This window comes from Aegilops tauschii, chromosome 7 (assembly GCF_002575655.3).
Source record: "Aegilops tauschii subsp. strangulata cultivar AL8/78 chromosome 7, Aet v6.0, whole genome shotgun sequence".
Taxonomy (NCBI): domain Eukaryota; kingdom Viridiplantae; phylum Streptophyta; class Magnoliopsida; order Poales; family Poaceae; genus Aegilops; species Aegilops tauschii.
The window spans coordinates 114,694,985-114,715,429 of NC_053041.3; the positions used below are offsets into that span (position 1 = coordinate 114,694,985).

Genomic DNA, 20,445 nt, shown 5'->3' on the forward strand with positions numbered 1-20,445 from the left:
GCCACCAATCGGGACCAAAGGCCTTGTGCTGTTGCGCCCGCGTCGAAAGTTTAGTCCCACCTCGCTAGTTGAGAGGGGCGCGCAGTGGTTTATAAGCCCCACTGTCGCTCCCCTCTCGAGCTCCTCTCCATTGCAGGCTTACGAGCCTAATTGTCACTGCTATGCCTGATGGGCCTACTGGGCCTTCTGCGGGCCTGAATCCTGGCCCATCGATGGGTTTCTAGTCGTATTCAGGCCGTGGTGGCCCAGTAGGTGGCATATTTTTTATTTTTTGCCTTTTTTTGTTTTCTTTTTTGCTTTATTTATTTTGTTTTGTTTCTACTTACAACAAAAAACTTATTTATTTTATTTTATTTTGCTTCTAATTACTTATTTATTTTACTTTATTATAATTCTTTTTGCTATTAAAGTTTCTGACAAAAAAAATTCTCTATGAAAATTCTTTTTGCTTTCAATGATTTTGAACAGAAAATACTTCGATAATTTTAGTTGCATCAATTTTATATAATTTTAGTTTCAATAATACTAGAGGTTGCTTATAATGTTTTGAACAGAAAATACTTTGATAATTTTAGTTTCATAAATTTTATTTATGTTATTAAAGTTTATTTTATTTTGTTTCTACTTATATATTTTATTAAAGTTTATATTATTTTGTTTCTAATTACTTATTTATTTTATTTGTTATTTTTCATGCACCATTTTTCATGCATTTACCTATTATTTTGAGCTATAAGACCCTAAAATTGAAAAGCATTTCAAATAAACTCTGAAAAGGTTGAAAGTTGGCATAGTATCATCATTTCATCCACATAGCATGTGCAAGAAAGTTGAGAGGATTACGGCAAAAACTGGATGCACTTCATGTACAAAACGGACAATCTCTTTCGAAGTATCAGGATTTCATACGGAAACTCGTCTGTTACAAAGGGATTTCATTTTTTAAAACTTATTTGAACTCCTGACTTTTTGTCTGTTCAAAATGCACCATTCAAAGCCACATCATCAATTTTCAACCCTTTCTGACTTCATTTGTTATTTTTCATGCATTTATTGATTATTTTGAGCTATAAGACCCTGAAATTGAAAAGCATTTCAAATGAACTGTGAAAAGGTTGAAAGTTGGTATGGTATCATCATTTCATCCACATAGCATGTGCAAGAAAGTTGAGAGGGTTACGGCAAAAACTGGATGCACTTCGTGTACAAAACGGACAATGGTATCATACTCGTCTGTTACAAAGTTGGCATGGTATCATCATAATAGTTGCGGGAGAAAGTCTTCACTTTTTCTTCGCTTGTGTCATTTTCTTATTGCGCGTAACCATGGATAATCTTCATCGTTTATCAGGATGCTTGGGTCAGCCTTGACTTTGAAGGGAGGAATTTCATGAAATTTTTCATAATCTTCAGACATGTCTGTCTTGCCCTCCACTCCCACGATGTCCCTTTTTCCTGAAAGAACTATGTGGCGCTTTGGCTCATCGTATGATGTATTCGCTTCCTTATATTTTCTTTTTCTCGGTTTGGTAGACATGTCCTTCACATAGATAACCTTTGCCACATCATTGGCTAGGACGAACGGTTCGTCAGTGTACCCAAGATTTTTCAGATCCACTGTTGTCATTCCGTACTGTGGGTCTACCTGTACCCCGCCTCCTAACAGATTGACCCATTTGCACTTAAACAAAGGGACCTTAGAATCATGTCCGTAGTCAAGTTCCCATATGTCCACTATGTAACCATAATATGTGTCCTTTCCCCTCTCGGTTGCTGCATCAAAGCGGACACCGCTGTTTTGGTTGGTGCTCTTTTGATCTTGGGCGATCGTGTAAAATGTATTCCCATTTATCTCGTATCCTTTGTAAGTCAATACAGTCAAAGATGGTCCCCTGGACAACGAGTACAGCTCATCACAAACAGTGTTGTCACCTCTGAGACGTGTTTCCAACCAACTGCTGAAAGTCCTGATGTGTTCACATGTAATCCAGTCGTCGCAATGCTCCGGGTGTTTGGAGCGCAGACTGTTCTTGTGTTCATCGACATACAGGGTCACCAAGGTAGAGTTCTGTAGAACTGTGTAGTGTGCTTGAGACCAAGAATGCCCGTCCCTGCATATTATTGAGTCCGCTCCTTGCATGCCTTTTCCAGTCAGTCTCCCCTCATACCGCGATTTAGGGAGACCTATCTTCTTAAGGCCAGGAATGAAGTCAACACAAAACCCAATGACATCCTCTGTTTGATGGCCCATGGAGATGCTTCCTTCTGGCCTAGCGCGGTTACGGACATATTTCTTTAGGACTCCCATGAACCTCTCAAAGGGGAACATATTGTGTAGAAATACGGGCCCCAGAATGACAATCTCGTCGACTAGATGAACTAGGACGTGCCTCATGATATTGAAGAAGGATGGTGGGAACACCAGCTCGAAACTGACAAGACATTGCGCCACATCACTCCTTAGCCTTGGTATGATTTCCGGATCGATCACCTTCTGAGAGATTGCATTCAGGAATGCACATAGCTTCACAATGGCTAATCGGATGTTTTCCGATAGAAGCCCCCTCAATGCAACCGGAACCAGTTGCGTCATAATCACGTGGCAGTCATGAGACTTTAGGTTCTGGAACTTTTTCTCTGGCATATTTATTATTCCCTTTATATTCGACGAGAAGCCAGTCGGGACCTTCATACTGAGCAGGCATTCAAAGAAGATTTCTTTCTCTTCTTTCGTAAGAGCGTAGCTGGCAGGACCTTCATACTGCTTCGGAGGCATGCCGTATTTTTCGTGCAAACGTTGCAGGTCCTCCCGTGCCTCAGGTGTATCTTTTGTCTTCCCATACACGCCCAAGAAGCCTAGCAGGTTCACGCAAAGGTTCTTCATCACGTGCATCACGTCGATTGAAGAGCGGACCTCTAGCTCTTTCTAGTAGGGTAGGTCCCAAAATATAGATTTCTTCTTCCACATGGGTGTGTGTCCCTCAGCGTCATTCGGAACAGCTAGTCCGCCGGGACCCTTTCCAAAGATTATGTGTAAATCATTGACCATAGCAAGTACGTGATCACCGGTACGCATGGCGGGCTTCTTCCGGTGATCTTCCTCGCCTTTGAAATGCTTGCCTTTCTTTCGACATTGATGGTTGGTCGGAAGAAATCGACGATGGCCCAGGTACACATTCTTCCTGCATTTGTCCAGGTATATACTTTCAGTGTCATCTAAACAGTGCGTGCATGCGTGGTATCCCTTGTTTGTCTGTCCTGAAAGGTTATTGAGAGCGGACCAATCGTTGATGGTTACAAATAGCAACGCGTGCAGGTTAAATTCCTCCTGTTTGTGCTCATCCCATGTACGTACACCGTTTCCATTCCACAGCTGTAAAAGTTCTTCAACTAATGGCCTTAGGTACACATCAATGTCGTTGCCGGGTTGCTTAGGGCCTTGGATGAGAATTGGCATCATAATGAACTTCCGCTTCATGCACATCCAAGGAGGAAGGTTATACATACATAGAGTCACGGGCCAGGTGCTGTGATTGCTGCTCTGCTCCCCGAAAGGATTAATGCCATCCGCGCTTAAACCAAACCATACGTTCCTTGGGTCACCTGCAAACTCAGCCCAGTACTTTCTCTCGATTTTCTCCACTGCGACCCGTCAGCGGGTGCTCTCAACTTCCCGTCTTTCTTACGGTCCTCACTGTGCCATCGCATCAACTTGGCATGCTCTTCGTTTCTGAACAGACGTTTCAACCGTGGTATTATAGGAGCATACCACATCACCTTCGCAGGAACCCTCTTCCTGGGGGGCTCGCCGTCAACATCACCAGGGTCATCTCGTCTGATCTTATACCGCAATGCACCGTATACCGGGCATGCGTTCAGATCCTTGTACGCACCGCGGTAGAGGATGCAGTCATTAGGGCATGCATGTATCTTCTGCACCTCCAATCCTAGAGGGCATACGACCTTCTTTGCTGCGTATGTACTGTCGGGCAATTCGTTATCCTTTGGAAGCTTCTTCTTCAATATTTTCAATAGCTTCTCAAATCCTTTGTCAGGCACATCATTCTCTGCCTTCCACTGCAGCAATTCCAATACGGTACCGAGCTTTGTGTTGCCATCTTCGCAATTGGGGTACAACCCTTTTTTGTGATCCTCTAACATGCGATCGAACTTCAGCTTCTCCTTTTGACTTTCGCATTGCGTCCTTGCATCGACAATGACCCGGCGGAGATCATCATCATCGGGCACTGGTTACTCTTGATCTGCAGCAGCTTCCCCCGTTGCAGCATCATTGGGCACATCGTCTGGTTCCTCTTGATCTTCAGCAGCTTTCCCCGTTGCAGCATCACCATATTCAGGGGGCACATAGTTGTCATCGTCCTCTTCTTCTTCGCCGTCTTCCATCATAACCCCTATTTCTCCGTGCCTCGTCCAAACATTATAGTGTGGCATGAAACCCTTGTAAATCAGGTGGGTGTGAAGGATTTTCTGGTTAGAGTAAGACTTCGTATTCCCACATTTAGGGCATGGACAACACATAAAACCGCTTGTTTGCCTCAGCCACTTCGAGAAAATCATGCACGCCCTTAATGTACTCGGAGCTGTGTCTGTCACCGTACATCCATTGCCGGTTCATCTGCGTGCATTATATATAATTAAGTGTGTCAAAAACCATTACAGAACATCATGAATAGATAATTAAGTGACAAAATTAATAGAAGTTCATCATCACATTAAAACCAAAGTACATACATAGTTCTCATCTAACAACATATAGCTCTCCAGAGCATCTAATTAATTAAACCATACATCTAAAGTAAGAATTTTTTTCTTTCAGAAAGAAGATAAGAACAAGAGGCTCACCACGGTGGTGCCGGCAACGAGATCGGCGCGGGCGATCGACGGCGGTGAAGACGGGATTGGGACGTGACGGGCCGCTAAACCTAGACAAATCTCGAGGAAAATGGAGCTTTGAGGTCGAGCTTCGAGAGGAGAAAGCTTAACTAGTGTGGCTCGGGCATTTCATCGAACACCTCATGTGCATAGGAGGTGAGCTAGAGCACCACAAAGCCCTCCCCTCGCCGGCCAGAGAAAAACAGAGCACTCGAGTGCTCTGCTCGCGGGCGAGGGGTATATATAGGCACCTCATTGGTCTCGGTTCGTGGCATGAACCGGGACTAAAGGGCAGCCTGTGGTCCCGGTTCAAGCCACCAAACGGGACCAATGGTGGTGGACCAGGAGCGAGGCCCATTGGTCCCGGTTCGTCCCACCAACCGGGACCAAAGGGGCCAGACGAACCGGGACCAATGCCCCCACGAGGCCCGGCAGGCCCCTGGCCTCACGAACCGGGACCAGTGCCCCCATGGGTCCCGGTTCTGGACTGAACCGGGACTAATGGGCTGACCCGGCCTGAACCAAAGCCCTCTTTTCTACTAGTGAGTGCCACGGTGTCGTGGTGACACAGGGAGCAAGGTTGCATGGTCGGACGCGAGCCCCGCATGCGGTGACCGCGACGGCGGAGCCGTAGCTTAGCAATGGTGGTGCGTCGCGCACGACTAGCTACGGCATGGAAACGAAGTAAGGACGGGGAGAAGAAGGGGGTGGAGCTCACCGAGCGGCACACGAAAGGTGAAGGAAATATGCCCTAGAGGCAATAATAAAGTTATTATTTATTTCCTTATTTCATGATAAATGTTTATTATTCATGCTAGAATTGTATTAACCAGAAACTTAGTACATGTGTGAATACATAGACAAACAGAGTGTCACTAGTATGCCTCTACTTGACTAGCTCGTTAATCAAAGATGGTTAAGTTTCCTAGCCATAGACATGAGTTGTCATTTGATGAACGGGATCACATAATTAGAGAATGATGTGATTGACTTGACCCATTCCGTTAGCTTAGCACTTGATCGCTTAGTATGTTGCTATTGGTTTCTTCATGACTTATACATGTTCCTATGACTATGAGATTATGCAACTCCCGAATACCGGAGGAACACTTTGTGTGCTACCAAACGTCACAACGTAACTGGGTGATTATAAAGGTGCTCTATAGGTGTCTCCGATGGTACTTGTTGGGTTGGCGTATTTCGAGATTAGGATTTGTCACTCCGATTGTCGGAGAGGTATCTCTGGGCCCACTCGGTAATGCACATCACTTAAGCATTGCAACCAATGAGTTAGTTGCGGGATGATGTATTACGGAACGAGTAAAGAGACTTGCCGGTAACGAGATTGAACTAGGTATTGAGATACCGACGATCGAATCTCGGGCAAGTAACATACCGATGACAAAGGGAACAACTTATGTTGTTATGCGGTTTGATCGATAAAGATCTTCGTAGAATATGTAGGAGCCAATATGAGCATCCAGGTTCCGCTATTGGTTATTGACCGGAGACATGTCTCGGTCATGTCTACATAGTTCTCGAACCCGTAGGGTCCGCACGCTTAACGCTCGGTAACGATCGGTATTATGAGTTTATGTGATTTGATGTACCGAAGGTTGTTCGGAGTCCCGGATGAGATCAGGGACATGACGAGGAGTCTCGAAATGTTCAAGACGTAAAGATCGATATATTGGAAGGCTATATTCGGACATCTGAAAGGTTCTGAGTGGTTCGGATATTTATCGGAGTACCGGAGAGTTACGGGAATTCGTCGGGGAGTATATGGGCCTTATTGGGCTTTAAGAGAAAGAGAGAGAGGCTGCCTAGGGCAGGCCGCGCGCCCCCCAAGGCCTAGTCCGAATTGGACTAGGGGGAGGGGCGGCGCCCCCTCCTTCCTTCTCTTCTCTCTTCCCCTTCCTTCTCTCCTACTCCTACTTCATGGAAGGGGGGAAATCCTACTCCCAGTGGGAGCAGGACTCCCCAGGGCGCGCCATAGTAGAGGGCCGACCCTCCCCCTCCTCCACTCCTTTATATACGGGGGAGGGGGCACCCTATAGACACACAAGTTTATCATTGATCTCTTAGCCGTCTGCGGTGCCCCCTCCACCATAATCTACCTCGGTCATATCATTGCAGTGCTTAGGCGAAGCCCTGCGCCGGTAGCTTCATTATCACCGCCATCACGCCGTCGTGCTGACGAAACTCTCCCTCGACACCCTGCTGGATCGTGAGTTCGTGGGACGTCATCGAGCTGAACGTGTGCTGAACTCGGAGGTGCCGTGCGTTCGGTACTTGGATCGATCGGATCGTGAAGACGTACGACTACATCAACCGCGTTGATAAAACGCTTCCGCTTACGGTCTACGAGGGTACGTGGACAACACTCTCCCACTCGTTGCTATGCATCACCATGATCTTGCGTGTGCGTATGATTTTTTTTTTGAAATTACTGCGTTCCCCAACAAAAGGCCTGTGGGGAACGGGAGCGCAGAGGCGAGGCGGAATCCGATGCGGTGGAGCTTGGTGTTTGGAGGTTGAAGACGACCTCGTCCACGACGCTGCGAAGGCGCGGAGCTCGAACCAACGGCCGGGGACGACGAGGCGGGCGACGAGGGAGCTCGGTGACACGTTGGCGCATGCGGGGAGGACGGTGGCGCGCTCGGATGGGGCGGATCTAAGGAGCGAGGGGGAGGTGGAGATATGGAAGGAGAGCGGGGGCTGAGTGGGAGAGGGAACCGAGGAGCCGCGGCGCTGGCGGCCTTATCCCACTGGCGGGGACGGCGAGGGGGTTCGACGGGGACGCGCCCCTGTTCATGGCGCGATCAGAGGAACAGGGCGCGTGGGAAGGAGACGGCAAGGAGGGATGGGGGAGTGGGCCTGCTCGGTTGGGCCGGTTGGGCCATTTGGCCCAGTTGGGCAGAGGGTCTTTTTCTTTTCTTTTTGCTTTGTCTTTTCTATTTATTTTTATTCACTTGTTTGAGTTTGATTTATAAAATAGAAAAGTTGTACCTAATTTAGTATTAGTAATTATGCCACTGCCACCAATATTTTGGCACATTAAATAAAGCACTTTGTATCTGTTTATTATTTTAAGAGCATTTAAATAATAGTTTTGCCGCTGTTTTAATTACCATGGTGGATTTAAATACTTTACAGAAGTGTGGTTTCTTCATCAACATTTAGTATGGATTATTTTCCCCAAACCGAACATTTTAGTTTTAATGGTTCAAAACTTTTTGTTGTTTGCCTTTATTTTGAATTTCAATTTTGAATTTCAATTTTGAATCAATTTTGAACTAACGCGAGATTAACAACAATAACCGAGGTGACATGGCATCATTAGTAGAGGGTTACTTAGCTTAATTATCCGGACGTCACAGTCGACAAATATGGAGGTGTAGCACTCGGATCCGCTGCCCGTCATGCCGAAGCAGGCCGAAGATCGCCGAACGAGAGCTTCGGTGACGGAGGGAGAATGAAATGACTAGGGTTTGGTCCGCAGAGCGGATGGGAAGGAATATATATGTGGTCAGATGGGCCAGCGTGGGCTGGATCAAACGTGGCGGACACGTCTCCTGTATCCACCCCATATTTGAACTGTATACAAAGGTTATGAAATCCGCCGGTGCAGTTACCATGGGTAAAGTTTATAAAAAGAAAAACTTAACATAGGTAAAATTGCCATCCTTGGACCATAGCAAACTCTCCGACGCAATTCCCTAAAAAAAAACTCTCCGACGCCAACCCCGATCAAGTGGCTCAGCCGTTGATCCCACATCAGACGGCCACGACCATGCCCCGCCCATCCCACCCAATCATCCGCGCACAGACGCCAGTAGTGCCGTCGCCTCAGCGAATCTCCTGACACGTATATATGCGCGCCACTCACCCCGCGCCGCAGCAACGCAAAGCGCGCAGCCCATCATCATCATCACACACACACACTCCAACACCACACCAACCGACCCGTCTCGTCTCGCAAGCGTTTCACTCTTTCCCTTTCCTTTCGCCTCGCTCTACCCGCGGTCCCACGTGCTCCAGCAGCCATGTGCGGCGGCGCCATCCTCTCCGACATCATCCCGCCGCCGCGCCGGGCCACCGGCGGCAACGTCTGGCGGGCGGACAAGAAGAGGCGGGCCAGGCCCGACGCCGCCGCGGGGAGGCCCCGCCGTGCGCCCGAGGAGGAGTTCCAGGAGGAGGAGGGCGACGCGGAGTTCGAGGCCGACTTCGAGGGGTTCGTGGAGGCGGAGGAGGAGTCCGACGGCGAGGCCAAGCCCTTCCCCGTCCGCAGGAGCGGCTTCTCCGGAGGTAAAGAAAGGATCCCTGTCGGCCGCGCGTCGATTTGGGTGGTTTTGTTGCTCTGCTCTGAGATGAGCAGCCGGTTTCTTGGGTCCGTCCTGAGATAGATAGATCCGGCGTTTAGGTCGCCGGTTCGGAGATCCGTTGGATTGCTCTGGTCAGGATTTGGGGGGATAGATTTGGGTTCTTAGGCGGGTTGGTGGTTGGAATCGCTTGTACTCTCGATCTGTGCTAAATTTCTTCAAATGCTCGTTGCAACTTACCCCGATTTCATGTCTGAACTTTTGCTTTGTCATGCGACTCAGATGCGGAGAAAAAGATCTTTGATGCCACACTGATTAGAGAAGCTTGATATTTTTTTATGAAAATATGGTGCTGTATCCGCCGCAAAAAAAAGGAAAAAAAATATGGTGCTGTAGCTGTGGCTTGTTCTGGAGAATTTTATCTCCCCTGCCCCAGGGATTTCTCTGCACTTAAGGTTCTCTGCAATTTTTTGAGGGGGAAATCTTCTCTCATGAATCATGGCAGACAATTTTGTGTGATATGCACGACAAGAGTCGAACGATTCCGGCACGACAGTGAGAATCTAGCCACACATTCATGCGAGTTAAAGGGAAACAGCCGCTCAATTCCATGGTCGTGTAGAAATCGGATAGCAATTGTCATGTGTGGAGCAGTTTCGATTTTTGTGTTAAATCGTTCTATGCTCTGTTTTTTCATTAATGCTTATAGTCTAATTCCTCGTTAATTTTTTCAAAGGAAGAGGAAGAACCATTGATGTTTTTTTTTTTTGAGTAGTGAATGCCTCATCTTTATCTGTTTAAGATCAACCGTCTCATCTTTATCTCACTGCTACATTCAGATGGATTGAAGGCAACTGCTGCTGGTGATGATGACTGTGCCTCAGGGTCTGCTAAAAGGAAGAGAAAGAACCAGTTCAGGGGCATCCGCCGCCGCCCTTGGGGTAAATGGGCTGCTGAAATAAGAGATCCTCGCAAGGGTGTCCGTGTCTGGCTTGGTACTTACAACTCCGCTGAGGAAGCTGCCAGAGCCTATGATGTTGAAGCCCGCAGAATTCGTGGCAAGAAGGCAAAGGTCAATTTCCCAGAAGAAGCTCCTATGGCTCCTCAGCAACGCTGCGCTACTGCTGTGAAGGTGCCCGAGTTCAACACCGAACAGAAGCCGGCACTCAACACCATGGGCAACGCAGATGTGTATTCCTGCCCTGCTGTTGACTACACCTTAAATCAGCAATTTGTGCAGCCTCAGAACATGTCGTTTGTGCCTACAGTGAATGCAGTTGAGGCCCCTTTCATGAATTTTTCCTCTGACCAGGGTAGTAACTCCTTTAGTTGCTCAGACTTCAGCTGGGAGAATGATATCAAGACCCCTGACATAACTTCTGTGCTTGCATCCATTCCCACCTCAACAGAGGTCAATGAATCTGCATTTCTCCAGAACAATGGCATCAATTCAACGGTACCCCCTGTGATGGGTGATGCTAATGTTGATCTTGCCGACTTGGAGCCATACATGAAGTTCCTGATGGACGATGGTTCAGATGAGTCAATTGACAGCATTCTAAGCTGTGATGTACCCCAGGATGTGGTCGGCAACATGGGCCTTTGGACCTTTGATGACATGCCCTTGTCTGCTGGTTTCTACTGAGGGAATCGAGGTCGCTGGGTGCCTGTATATATAGACAAAGGTTAGGCATATACAATGCTGGAAATAAACTCATTGTTATGCACTTCAATTTCCATTTGATTGATCACTATCCTTTATCTTGTTTCAGGAATAAGTATTCAGGACATCAACAAGTGCTTGTGTCTGGTGCCTCTAGAATCGAGCAGTAGCGATGTCAGTCTATGGTTATGTCTAGCTTAAATGGTCAGGAGACTGAGGTCTTGCAATAGACCTCTGTCTTGTGCCCCCAGACTATATTATATCTATATATGAGACCAGTATGTGATGGGAACTGCTTATTTTGTATTCATGTTTCTACCTTATTGTAATTGCTACAAGAGGCTGTAAACCTTTTAAATTTGAAGCCAGTGTTTGTTATGTTGTGCTTAGTTTTTCTAACACACTAGTTCATCATTTGCTGCAATTCTAAGGACTGCTGGTGTATGTTGCCATGGCTGTTAGGGTAGGTGACATGGCATAAACATAAGGTATCATGTTGGGCCATCATCCTCCAAAGTTTTTCAAAGTATAGCTTTACTTGTAACAGTGTTCTAGCACAAGTTGCAGATACTTGCTTGGGAAAACAGCTTGTGGCTCAAGTGGTATTGGACTAGTCTGCTCTTTTATGCAAATACATCTTGCGTTCCTGATGCACCAAACTCTTTAGCTACCTACCTTCCCACACCTGCCTCAAATGTGCATGGCTTGGGGTCATGTCTGGTTGCCCTGCACTGCATAACAAAATCCTGTTTTTGTTAGGTGAAATCTTAACCGCTCTTGGATTTTGAAGTAGAGAGTAGACTGTAGAGAATTCTGTTGAAAAGGGAGAGTGGACTGTAGAGACTCTTGCTTTGTAGAAATGAGAATTGCATGCTTGATACTGCGATATCTGATTTGAATTTTTTTTCTGCTTCCATTGGTCATTATGCGCACGTTCTTGTTTTGACCCTGTTCGGTAGGCTCTGCTTTTGCACTGCACGGAAGGGAGTAGCTGATGCCGAAATCTAGACGTGTGAATCAAATGATCTGGTGTGTAAGTTTTGTAAGACTCAGACGAAGCCCTGGATAAGTGCACGGCAGCGAGGCGGTTCCTCCACCCAAATCAGCTAAAAAGCTTTGGAAGTCCAGAAATCGGCTCGCAGCCCAGAGAATGCAGCAGAAACTTCAATGTTCATGACACCAGTTCTGATCTCAGATTTGATAAGATTCAGAAATGAAGCAGCATCCGCTGCATTCTCCGATGCCTCCCATGCCTTAGCCCTGCTACAAGCATGGAATGGTAATGGCTGCGAAATAAACCTCAAGTAAGCTAGCGTTTCGGAAATGTTAAGTCAAGCATCCCTTCCCACTCTTTATAGGAAGAGTACTGGACCATTTGACACTACCTTGTCTGGTGCCACAATCACACACAACTTGAATGCTTGATCATGTTGTACTCAGACTGATGAATACCCCATCATGTTGATTCTGGCTTGTACTGAAGCTTACAACCCCCGCATTGCTTGACAAATGAAATGTTGGGTCGATCCTCATCCTCTCGCTCAACCCCCATTGGAGTTTTTTTTTTCTTTTTTTAATCCCTCCGAGTACCATATTTGGTAGAGCAAGCTTAAAATCCCTCCCAACACCGAGTTCTATACATGAAACACTACAAAACATACCAACGAAGAAGACTGTTGGCATGCAGCATGAGAAGCAAGGTAACACCAAAGCACCATGAATGAATTTCCAGGATCCCATTGCGACATGGCAAAACAAGTTTGATGCAATTAATTAATTCACACGGCTGCTATTTCCACAACAAAATTAACAAAAATGCTGGACTACTCTCTCCGATCCATATTAATTGACGTTGTTTTAGTACAACTTTAGTACAGACTTATACTAGAGCAGCGTCAACTAATTTGGATCGGAGGGATTACTATTATTTATGTTGGGCCACAAGAAGGCTGGAAGAAGAATTACTTCAATATCTCACTCGTAGCAGCTTCGTCCTCACCTTCTATTTTCTAGATTCTTCAATTATCCTTCTTCTGGCTGCACATATGCGGAAGGTTTAATAGTAATCAATGGACGTGAAAAAATAAACAAAATAAGTAGTTAAAAAATGAGTCCAAGACTACAGACCTACAACCATGCATACCAACATCTTAAGATAGGCGAATCAACCTGTGATTGGATGGTTAGAAGGACAGTGGCATCCCAGGCCCACCAGGGTTCAAATCCTGGCACTTGCAATTTATCCTGGATTTATTTCAAGATTTTCGGTGATTCGTGTTCAATGGAGGAGATGTTCCCGTCGACTACGAGGCGCCTACGGTGACTTCGTAAAATCTCACGATGACATGCCCGCTCAGTCTCTCGAAGGTGCTCATAGGGGTAGGGTGTGTGTGTTCGTTCATAGGGGTGAGTGTATTCGCATTTATATGAGTGCTTACGTCTGTACCGTGTTAAAAAAAGATAGGCATGTAAAACGTATGTTTTGGGCAACTGCTCGACACCCTAATGGGGTGCGGCTATCTCATTATATATAAGTACCAAAGGATACAAATACAAGGTGTATACACAAGTCTACATATAAACAAGTCTATGTATACATATACAGTCTAACACCCTCCCTCAATCTTAACTGTGGCCTGAAGTACAAACCAAGTTAAGATTGCGCCTGCAGCCTACAAACCGTGGTTGTGGAAGAGGCTTCGTGAAGATGTCAGCAAGTTGATCTTTTGACGAGATGAACTTGATGCTAAATAGCTTCTGTGCAACACGTTCTCGAACGAAGTGATAGTCAACCTCAATGTGTTTCGTCCGAGCATGAAACACCGGATTAGATGACAGATATGTAGCACCAATGTTATGACAACAAAGCACCGGAGGATGAGCTAAAGAGACTATCAACTCTCTCAACACAGACTGAACCCAAATGATCTTAGCCGTCGCATCAGCAACTGCTTTGTACTCAGCTTCCGTACTGCTGCGAGACACCGTAGCCTGCTTGTGAGCATTCCAAGCGATCAAGTTAGAACCAAGAAACACTGCATACCCCCCCCCATGGATCGCCGGTCATCTGGACTACCAGCCCAGTCTGCATCTAAAAAGGCTGAGATCTCATAAGACGACGCAGGCTGGAGAAGCAAACCATAAGAAGCAGTGAGGCAGATATAACGCAGGATACGCTTCATAGCTGACCAATGAGATGTCCTGGGTGCATGGAGAAACTGACAGACGCGGTTGACTGCATAAGAGACGTCTGGTCTGGTGATAATAAGATACTGCAGACCACCAACAAGACTGCGGTACTCAGTAGCATCATCAGATGAAAGAGGGTCTCCATCAAGAGCAGACAACCGATCAGTGGCCGACATCGGAGTGCTGCAGGTTTACACTTCAGCATTCCAGCACGACGCAACAAGTCCAGAGAATACTTCTTCTGAGTAAGAGTTAACCCAGCAGAAGACCGTGACACCTCCAGACCAAGGAAGAAGTGCAGAGCACCTAGATCCTTGACAGCAAAATCACCACTCAAAGCAGCCACAAGACGATCTGCAGCAGCATCTGAGGAACTGATGAGTATGATATCATCAACATAAACCAGTAGATCCATCATAACCTCAGGACGCTGAAGAAGAAACAGGGTGTCAGCAGTGGAGGGAATAAACCCAAGCGCCCAGAGAACAGAGCCGAGGCGTGCATGCCATGCACGGGGAGCCTGCTTGATCCCATAGAGCGCCTTAACAAGACGACAAAGATGGTGAGGACGTGCCGGATCCACAAACCCTAGCGGCTGACGCATATAAACCTCCTCCTCCAGAACTCCATGCAAGAAAGCGTTCTGCACATCAAGCTGACGAAGAAACCATCCTCGAGTAACAACAAGAGATAGCAGCAAACGAATGGTAGTGGGCTTGATAACTGGACTGAATGTGTCTTCATAATCAAGACCATACCTCTGTTTGAAACCCTTAGCAACTAGCCTTGCCTTGTAGCGTTCAATGGAACCATCAGCATGTCTCTTGACTTTAAAAACCCACTTAGAATCAATGATGTTAACCCCAGATACTGGAGGAACAAGCTGCCAAGTGTCATTCTTCAGCAATGCCTGAAACTCCTGTTCCATCGCGGCACGCCAGTGAGGAATGCTCAGTGCAGCCTGAAAATGGCGAGGCTCAGCAGTAGGATCCCCAGCAACATGAGCCATGCAAGCAGCGAGCCACGCAACAGTCCCATCGGTGCGGATCTTTGGCTGGAAGACCCCTGTTTGGCTGCGTGTGCGAGGATGAAGAGCAGCAGCTGGCTGTGGCTGCAATGCCGGGCTCGACACGGGCGACAGTAGAGGCGAGGCCGAGCCACCCGAGCTCGCGCCAGAGCCCTCTGGCATCAGAGAGGCAGGCGGTGTCGGGCCCTGCGAGGACGGCCCATCAGGAGCCGGGGCGCAGGAGAAGCGGTCACTGGGCCAGGCGAGGTAGCAGCCGGCCCAGGCGAAGCCACCACCGAGGCAGGCGAGGGCGACGCCCGCGGGGCAGCTGCGGGTGTAGCTTCCGCAGGCTAATGGGTGCCGCCCGATATGCATGTCCCGTGCATGAGATCGACGTCCGGATCCGGGGCATCCGTTGACGCCTGTTCATCAAGGAGCTCAAGATGAGCACCACGTCCAACACCTGCAGCATGGTTAGGAAGCAACACAGGAGTATTTGCAACATCCACAAATTGATCAGGCGAAGGTATGGTAGAATGAACGTCTGGCATAGGAGTGTTAGAGTTGTTCGGAAGTGCATGAAAGGGGAACACATTCTCATCAAATACAACGTCATGAGAAATGTAGACGCGATTGGTGGGAACATGTAGGCATTTGTACCCTTTGTGAAGGGAACTATACCCAAGGAAAACACACTTTTTAGACCAAAACTCTAGCTTATGTTTGTTATACAGACGCAAATGAGGCCAACATGCACACCCGAAGACTTTGAGAAATGTGTAGTCTGGGATTTCATTGAGCAAGAGTTCAAGCGGAGTTTTCATATTCAGAAGTCGTGAGGAAAGCCTATTTATCAAAAAACAGGCAGTGGAGAAGGCATCACTCCAGAACCTAAAAGGAACGGAGGCATGAGCTAATAAAGTAATGCCAGTTTCTACAAGATGACGATGCTTACGTTCAGCGGTCCCATTCTGCTGATGTGTATGAGGACAAGACACACGATGTGTGATCCCAAGTTTGTTAAAAAACGAGTTGAGGTTGTGATATTCACCCCCCAGTCGGTTTGAACATGAATAATTTTCTGGCTAAGGAGATGCTCAACATGTGCTTGAAACTGTATAAAAACATCAAACACATCAGATTTCTCTTAATAAGATAAAGCCAAGTAAACCAACTATAAGCATCAATGAAACTGATATAATAATTGTGGCCATTGACAGACGTTTGGGCATGACCCCATACATCGGAAAACACAAGCTCAAGAGGATGTTTCACAACACGACTAGACTCTGAAAACGGAAGTTGATGACAATTGCCTTGCTGACAGGCATCACAAATAGTTTCAGCAGTTTTATTTGACACAACCAATAGTTCATGACGATGTAACACATGACGAACTATAGGAGCAGAAGGATGACCAAGGCGCGCATGCCAATGTGTAGATGACACACGAACACCGCTGAACGCTTGAGGAGAAAACTGCGTAGGAGGTGCGGTCGGCGCGTCAAGTGCATACAAGCCATGGCGAAGACGACCGCTAAGCAGAACGACCCTCGTGTCCCGATCCTTGTTAAATAACGAAAAGGGTGAAACTCAGCAAGGACATTATTATCACGAGTAAGTTGTGGAACAGACAACAAACTACGCGTAGCAGTGGGAATACGAAGAACATTAGAAAGATGCAGTTTTCGGGAATTGTGTGCAAGAAGTGATGCCTGACCAACATGGGAGATGCGCATACCTACTCCATTGGCGGTGTGCACCTGATCATGACCGCGATATGGCTCCTGAGTGGAGAGCTTGCCCATCTCGTTGGTGAGGTGGTTCGTAGCTCCCGTGTCCATGTACCATGTAGGATCAATAGAGTAGGATGGAGTGCGTCCGTGCTCATGACTCGTCACCGCAGTAGCCGCCTGCTTTTCATTCCCTTTGCCATTGTTGCCTAGGCCAAGAAAATCTTGCTTGTAGCGGCGATGACAGCGGGAGGCTATGTGGCGCTCAATGCCACACAGTTGGCAGGCCTGCTGAGCGCCGTAGCAAGGGCAGCAAGCCACTGGCCGAGACCTGCCAGTGATGGATGGCGCGGCGCTCCGCGAAGTCTGCTGAGATGAAGCCACCGGCTTGGCAGGCAGCGACGGCTTCTGTGGTTTGCCGCGGGTGGCAGCATTAGCGGAGGCGAAACTCGGGGAGGCACGACGCGCTTTGATGCGCTGTTCGTGACCAAGAAGGCACACATAATGTTCCCGTGGCGGAAGAGGTGCCTCGCGACCATGGACATTCTCAATGAGATTATCATAGTCATCATCGAGGCCATTGAGCACATGGGTGGTGAAGTCATCATCTCCAAGCGGCTGGCCAATCGAGGCCAAAGTGTCGGCAAGACCGGACATCTTGTTGAAGTACTCTGTGATGGTTAGGCTGTCGATCTTGGTCTCCCCCAACTCAGTGCGTATAGAGTGAGCACGCGCCTGAGATTGAGAGGCAAAGCTGCTGTGAAGCGCTGACCAAGCATCCCGAGACGTCGCAGCGAAGATGACAAGCGACGACACGCTCGGAGTGAGCGACGAATGAATGGCAGAGAGGATCGCCTGGTCTTGAGCCACCCACATGTGATAAGCCGGATGATACGGCGGTGGACACGGGATGGAGCCATCAACATATCCCTCCAAGTAGCGACTCCGGAGAAGAGGTAGCACCTGAGCCCGCCACGACAAATAGTTGTCCGGCGTAAGCTTCACCGGAAGGAGATGCGAGAAATAAAATGGCAATGACGCCGCAGCATAACCCGCAGGAGCCTGTGTCGGTGGCGCGTGAAAACCCATCATCGGCCGTCTCGGCGTGAGGAGCGAGCGCCATAGATGTCTCATAGCCAGGGGCGGCTAGGGCATCGACCGACCCGATCGGGCCCCACCGAGGACGCGGCGGATGTAGCGCCGTAGGCCGCTGCGTAGGGGTGCAGGTGCGGCTGGGCCGCGTAGGGTGACGCAGGCGGCGGCCTGTAGAGGGGCGCCGGCCAGGCAGGGGCGGCGGTGTCACGGCATTGTAGGTTGGTGCAGGGGTGCCGTAGGGTTGGGGGGGAACCGCCCCATACACGGGCGCAGGGCCGCGGAAGGACGGCGGCGCAGAAGCAACGATCGAGGGAGCAGTGCCACCGGATGAGATCGGCGAGGGCAGATCGCCCTGCCTGCCCGCCCGACCCGGTCAGAGAACCCGCGGGGTTGCCGCCATGCGGTTGAGCCTGCCACCAGGCTGTAGCGAGCGGGCGAGAGGCGAGGAAGGGCGACGACGGGGCGATAGCAGAGGCCGGCATGGCGGCGGCGTTGGGAGGAGCCGACGCGGCGGCGGCGTTAGGTGCAGCGGAAGACATCGAAAACCCTAGTCTGATACCATGTAAAACGTATGTTTTGGGCAACTGCTCGACACCCTAACGGAGTGCGGCTATCTCATTATATATAAGTACCAAAGGGTACAAATACAAGATGTATACACAAGTCTACATATAAACAAGTCTACGTATACATATACAGTCTATCAAGGCACACGAAGAAAAGTTCACGGTGTAGAAGGGAGCCATGCGAAATGCATTTGCTTGGTGCAGTAAACTTCGTAAATCATATTCTTTTTTACTTTCTTTCAAAAAGGGCATTTTATTCACTCATAACGAAGCATTAAGGGGATACAAAACATAGTTAGGATGTACAGAACCATCATTAACACTCGTGCACACAAATGATCACACCAACAAATAACAAAGCCATAGAAGACAAATGCTATGCCTAGGCGGATGAAAAAGAAGAGCAAACATTGATCCTCGTCGAGCAGGTGCAGCCACCAAAAATAATGTAAGCGCATATGATGCAAACGTGATATCCATGCGAGCTGTAAACCATGCACACACCAAGCAAATAGCCAGTCTCAGAGTCACTGATCGCATGCGCGGGAGAGGACATCACCATGAAAATCTCACCTTGGAGACAATCCGGCAATCCCACTCTTCCTTCGCCTACGTTTGTCAATGGTAAATCTAGGTACCTAGACATACATCACGAGTTGTCACTGTCCCTCCAAGGCCATGATTACCACCAGAAAATGGCCACACACCATCTTCGTAGCGCGACGTTTCAATGAAGGATAGGTGCCACTCACCGCCACGCTCCTCCTAGATTGCCTCAGCTACCCAAAACAGGGCACTGACGAGACATGGAAGCATTCGTCGCAACGAGAGTTGAGTGTAGAGACTCGTGCTTTGTACAAATGAGAATTGCATGCTTGATATTGAGATACCTGATTTGAACCTTTTCTGTTTCCGTTAGTTATTATGGCCGCGTTCCTGTTTTGACCCTGTTTAGTAGGAGAACCCAATTGGAAATTTGTTTCACAGTTAAAAAAAAAAAGTCTACAGTCACAGAGCTCCTGTACGATCGATGTTGACTGAGGTGGTTATGTAGTAACAAATAATCATGTAACTGTTCAATTTTGTTTCTCTAAAGTTGGAAAAAACTGAAGGAACGTGCTCTGCTTTGGCATTGCAAAAGAGAAAATAGCTGTACAGAGGCTGAAGGCTGGCATGTGAATCAAATGACCTGGCCTCTAAGTTCTGTGAGAGTCGGACGCCCCGGACAAATGCACGAACAGGTTCCTGCGGCCAAATCAGCTACAATGCTTTGGATATCCAAATCATAGCCTCTGACAGGTATGCAACACATCTACCAAAACCGGCTCGCCGCCTAGAGATTTAACAGAAACTTCAATGCCCGTTACAACAGTTCTGATCTCAGATTTGATAAGATTCAGATACAGAGCAGCATCCACTGCAGTCTCCGATTCCTCCCATTCGTGGTCCTGCTGCAATCATCGAAAGGTAATGGTCGTGAAGTAAACCTCAAGTCAGCTAGCTTCTCAGAAATGTTAAGTCAAGCATCCCCCTGTCGGTGTATAAAAATAGGGGCTCTTCTTTTGACCCCTTTATTTGTGCACGGGCAGCCAGGGTCGTGTGCCACGGCCACACTTAGCAGGGCAGAGGAGGAAAGCCGAAGCACGAGGCAACCAAGGCAACGCCAAGACCAGAAACACAAAGAGCAAGAGGGCGAGGTGGGCTCCCCCCGGCAAGACCCTTGCCGGGGTGGCCTCTGCATCCCCGGCAAGAGCCTTGCCAGGGTAACTTGCCTGACACCAGTGGAGCGCGCTTTCCTTGAGCCCAAGGGTTCCACCGCCAACAACTACCTTGGGAATAGGGCTCGGGAGGCACCTTCGTGGTGGCATGCAGATCTTTGTGAAGATCATAAATACACAGGATCAGATGAGGACCAGAAGACGACGACCCTCGGCGGGATCCTAGCCGAGGAAACCCACAAGACCCCCGGCAAGCGCCT

At 48.2% G+C, this 20,445-nt stretch overlaps 1 protein-coding gene across 1 annotated transcript; it reads left to right on the forward strand.

The window, feature by feature from the left end:
• Window positions 1-8,790: 8,790 nt before the first annotated feature.
• On the forward strand, window positions 8,791-11,256 carry LOC109768707 (ethylene-responsive transcription factor 1). The gene is made up of 3 exons (XM_020327445.4): window positions 8,791-9,201; window positions 10,055-10,900; window positions 10,988-11,256. The coding sequence occupies exons 1-2, from the start codon at window positions 8,940-8,942 to the stop codon at window positions 10,858-10,860; spliced, it is 1,068 nt and encodes a 355-aa protein (XP_020183034.1). The 5' UTR covers window positions 8,791-8,939; the 3' UTR covers window positions 10,861-10,900; window positions 10,988-11,256.
• The last annotated feature ends 9,189 nt before the right edge of the window (window positions 11,257-20,445 follow it).

Coding starts and splice junctions, on each gene's coding strand:
- LOC109768707 (XM_020327445.4), top strand. CDS start 8,940: ATGTGCGGCGGCGCCATCCTCTCCGACATCATCCCGCCGCCGCGCCGG. Junction 9,202..10,054: donor CAGGAGCGGCTTCTCCGGAG/GTAAAGAAAGGA, acceptor TGCTACATTCAG/ATGGATTGAAGGCAACTGCT.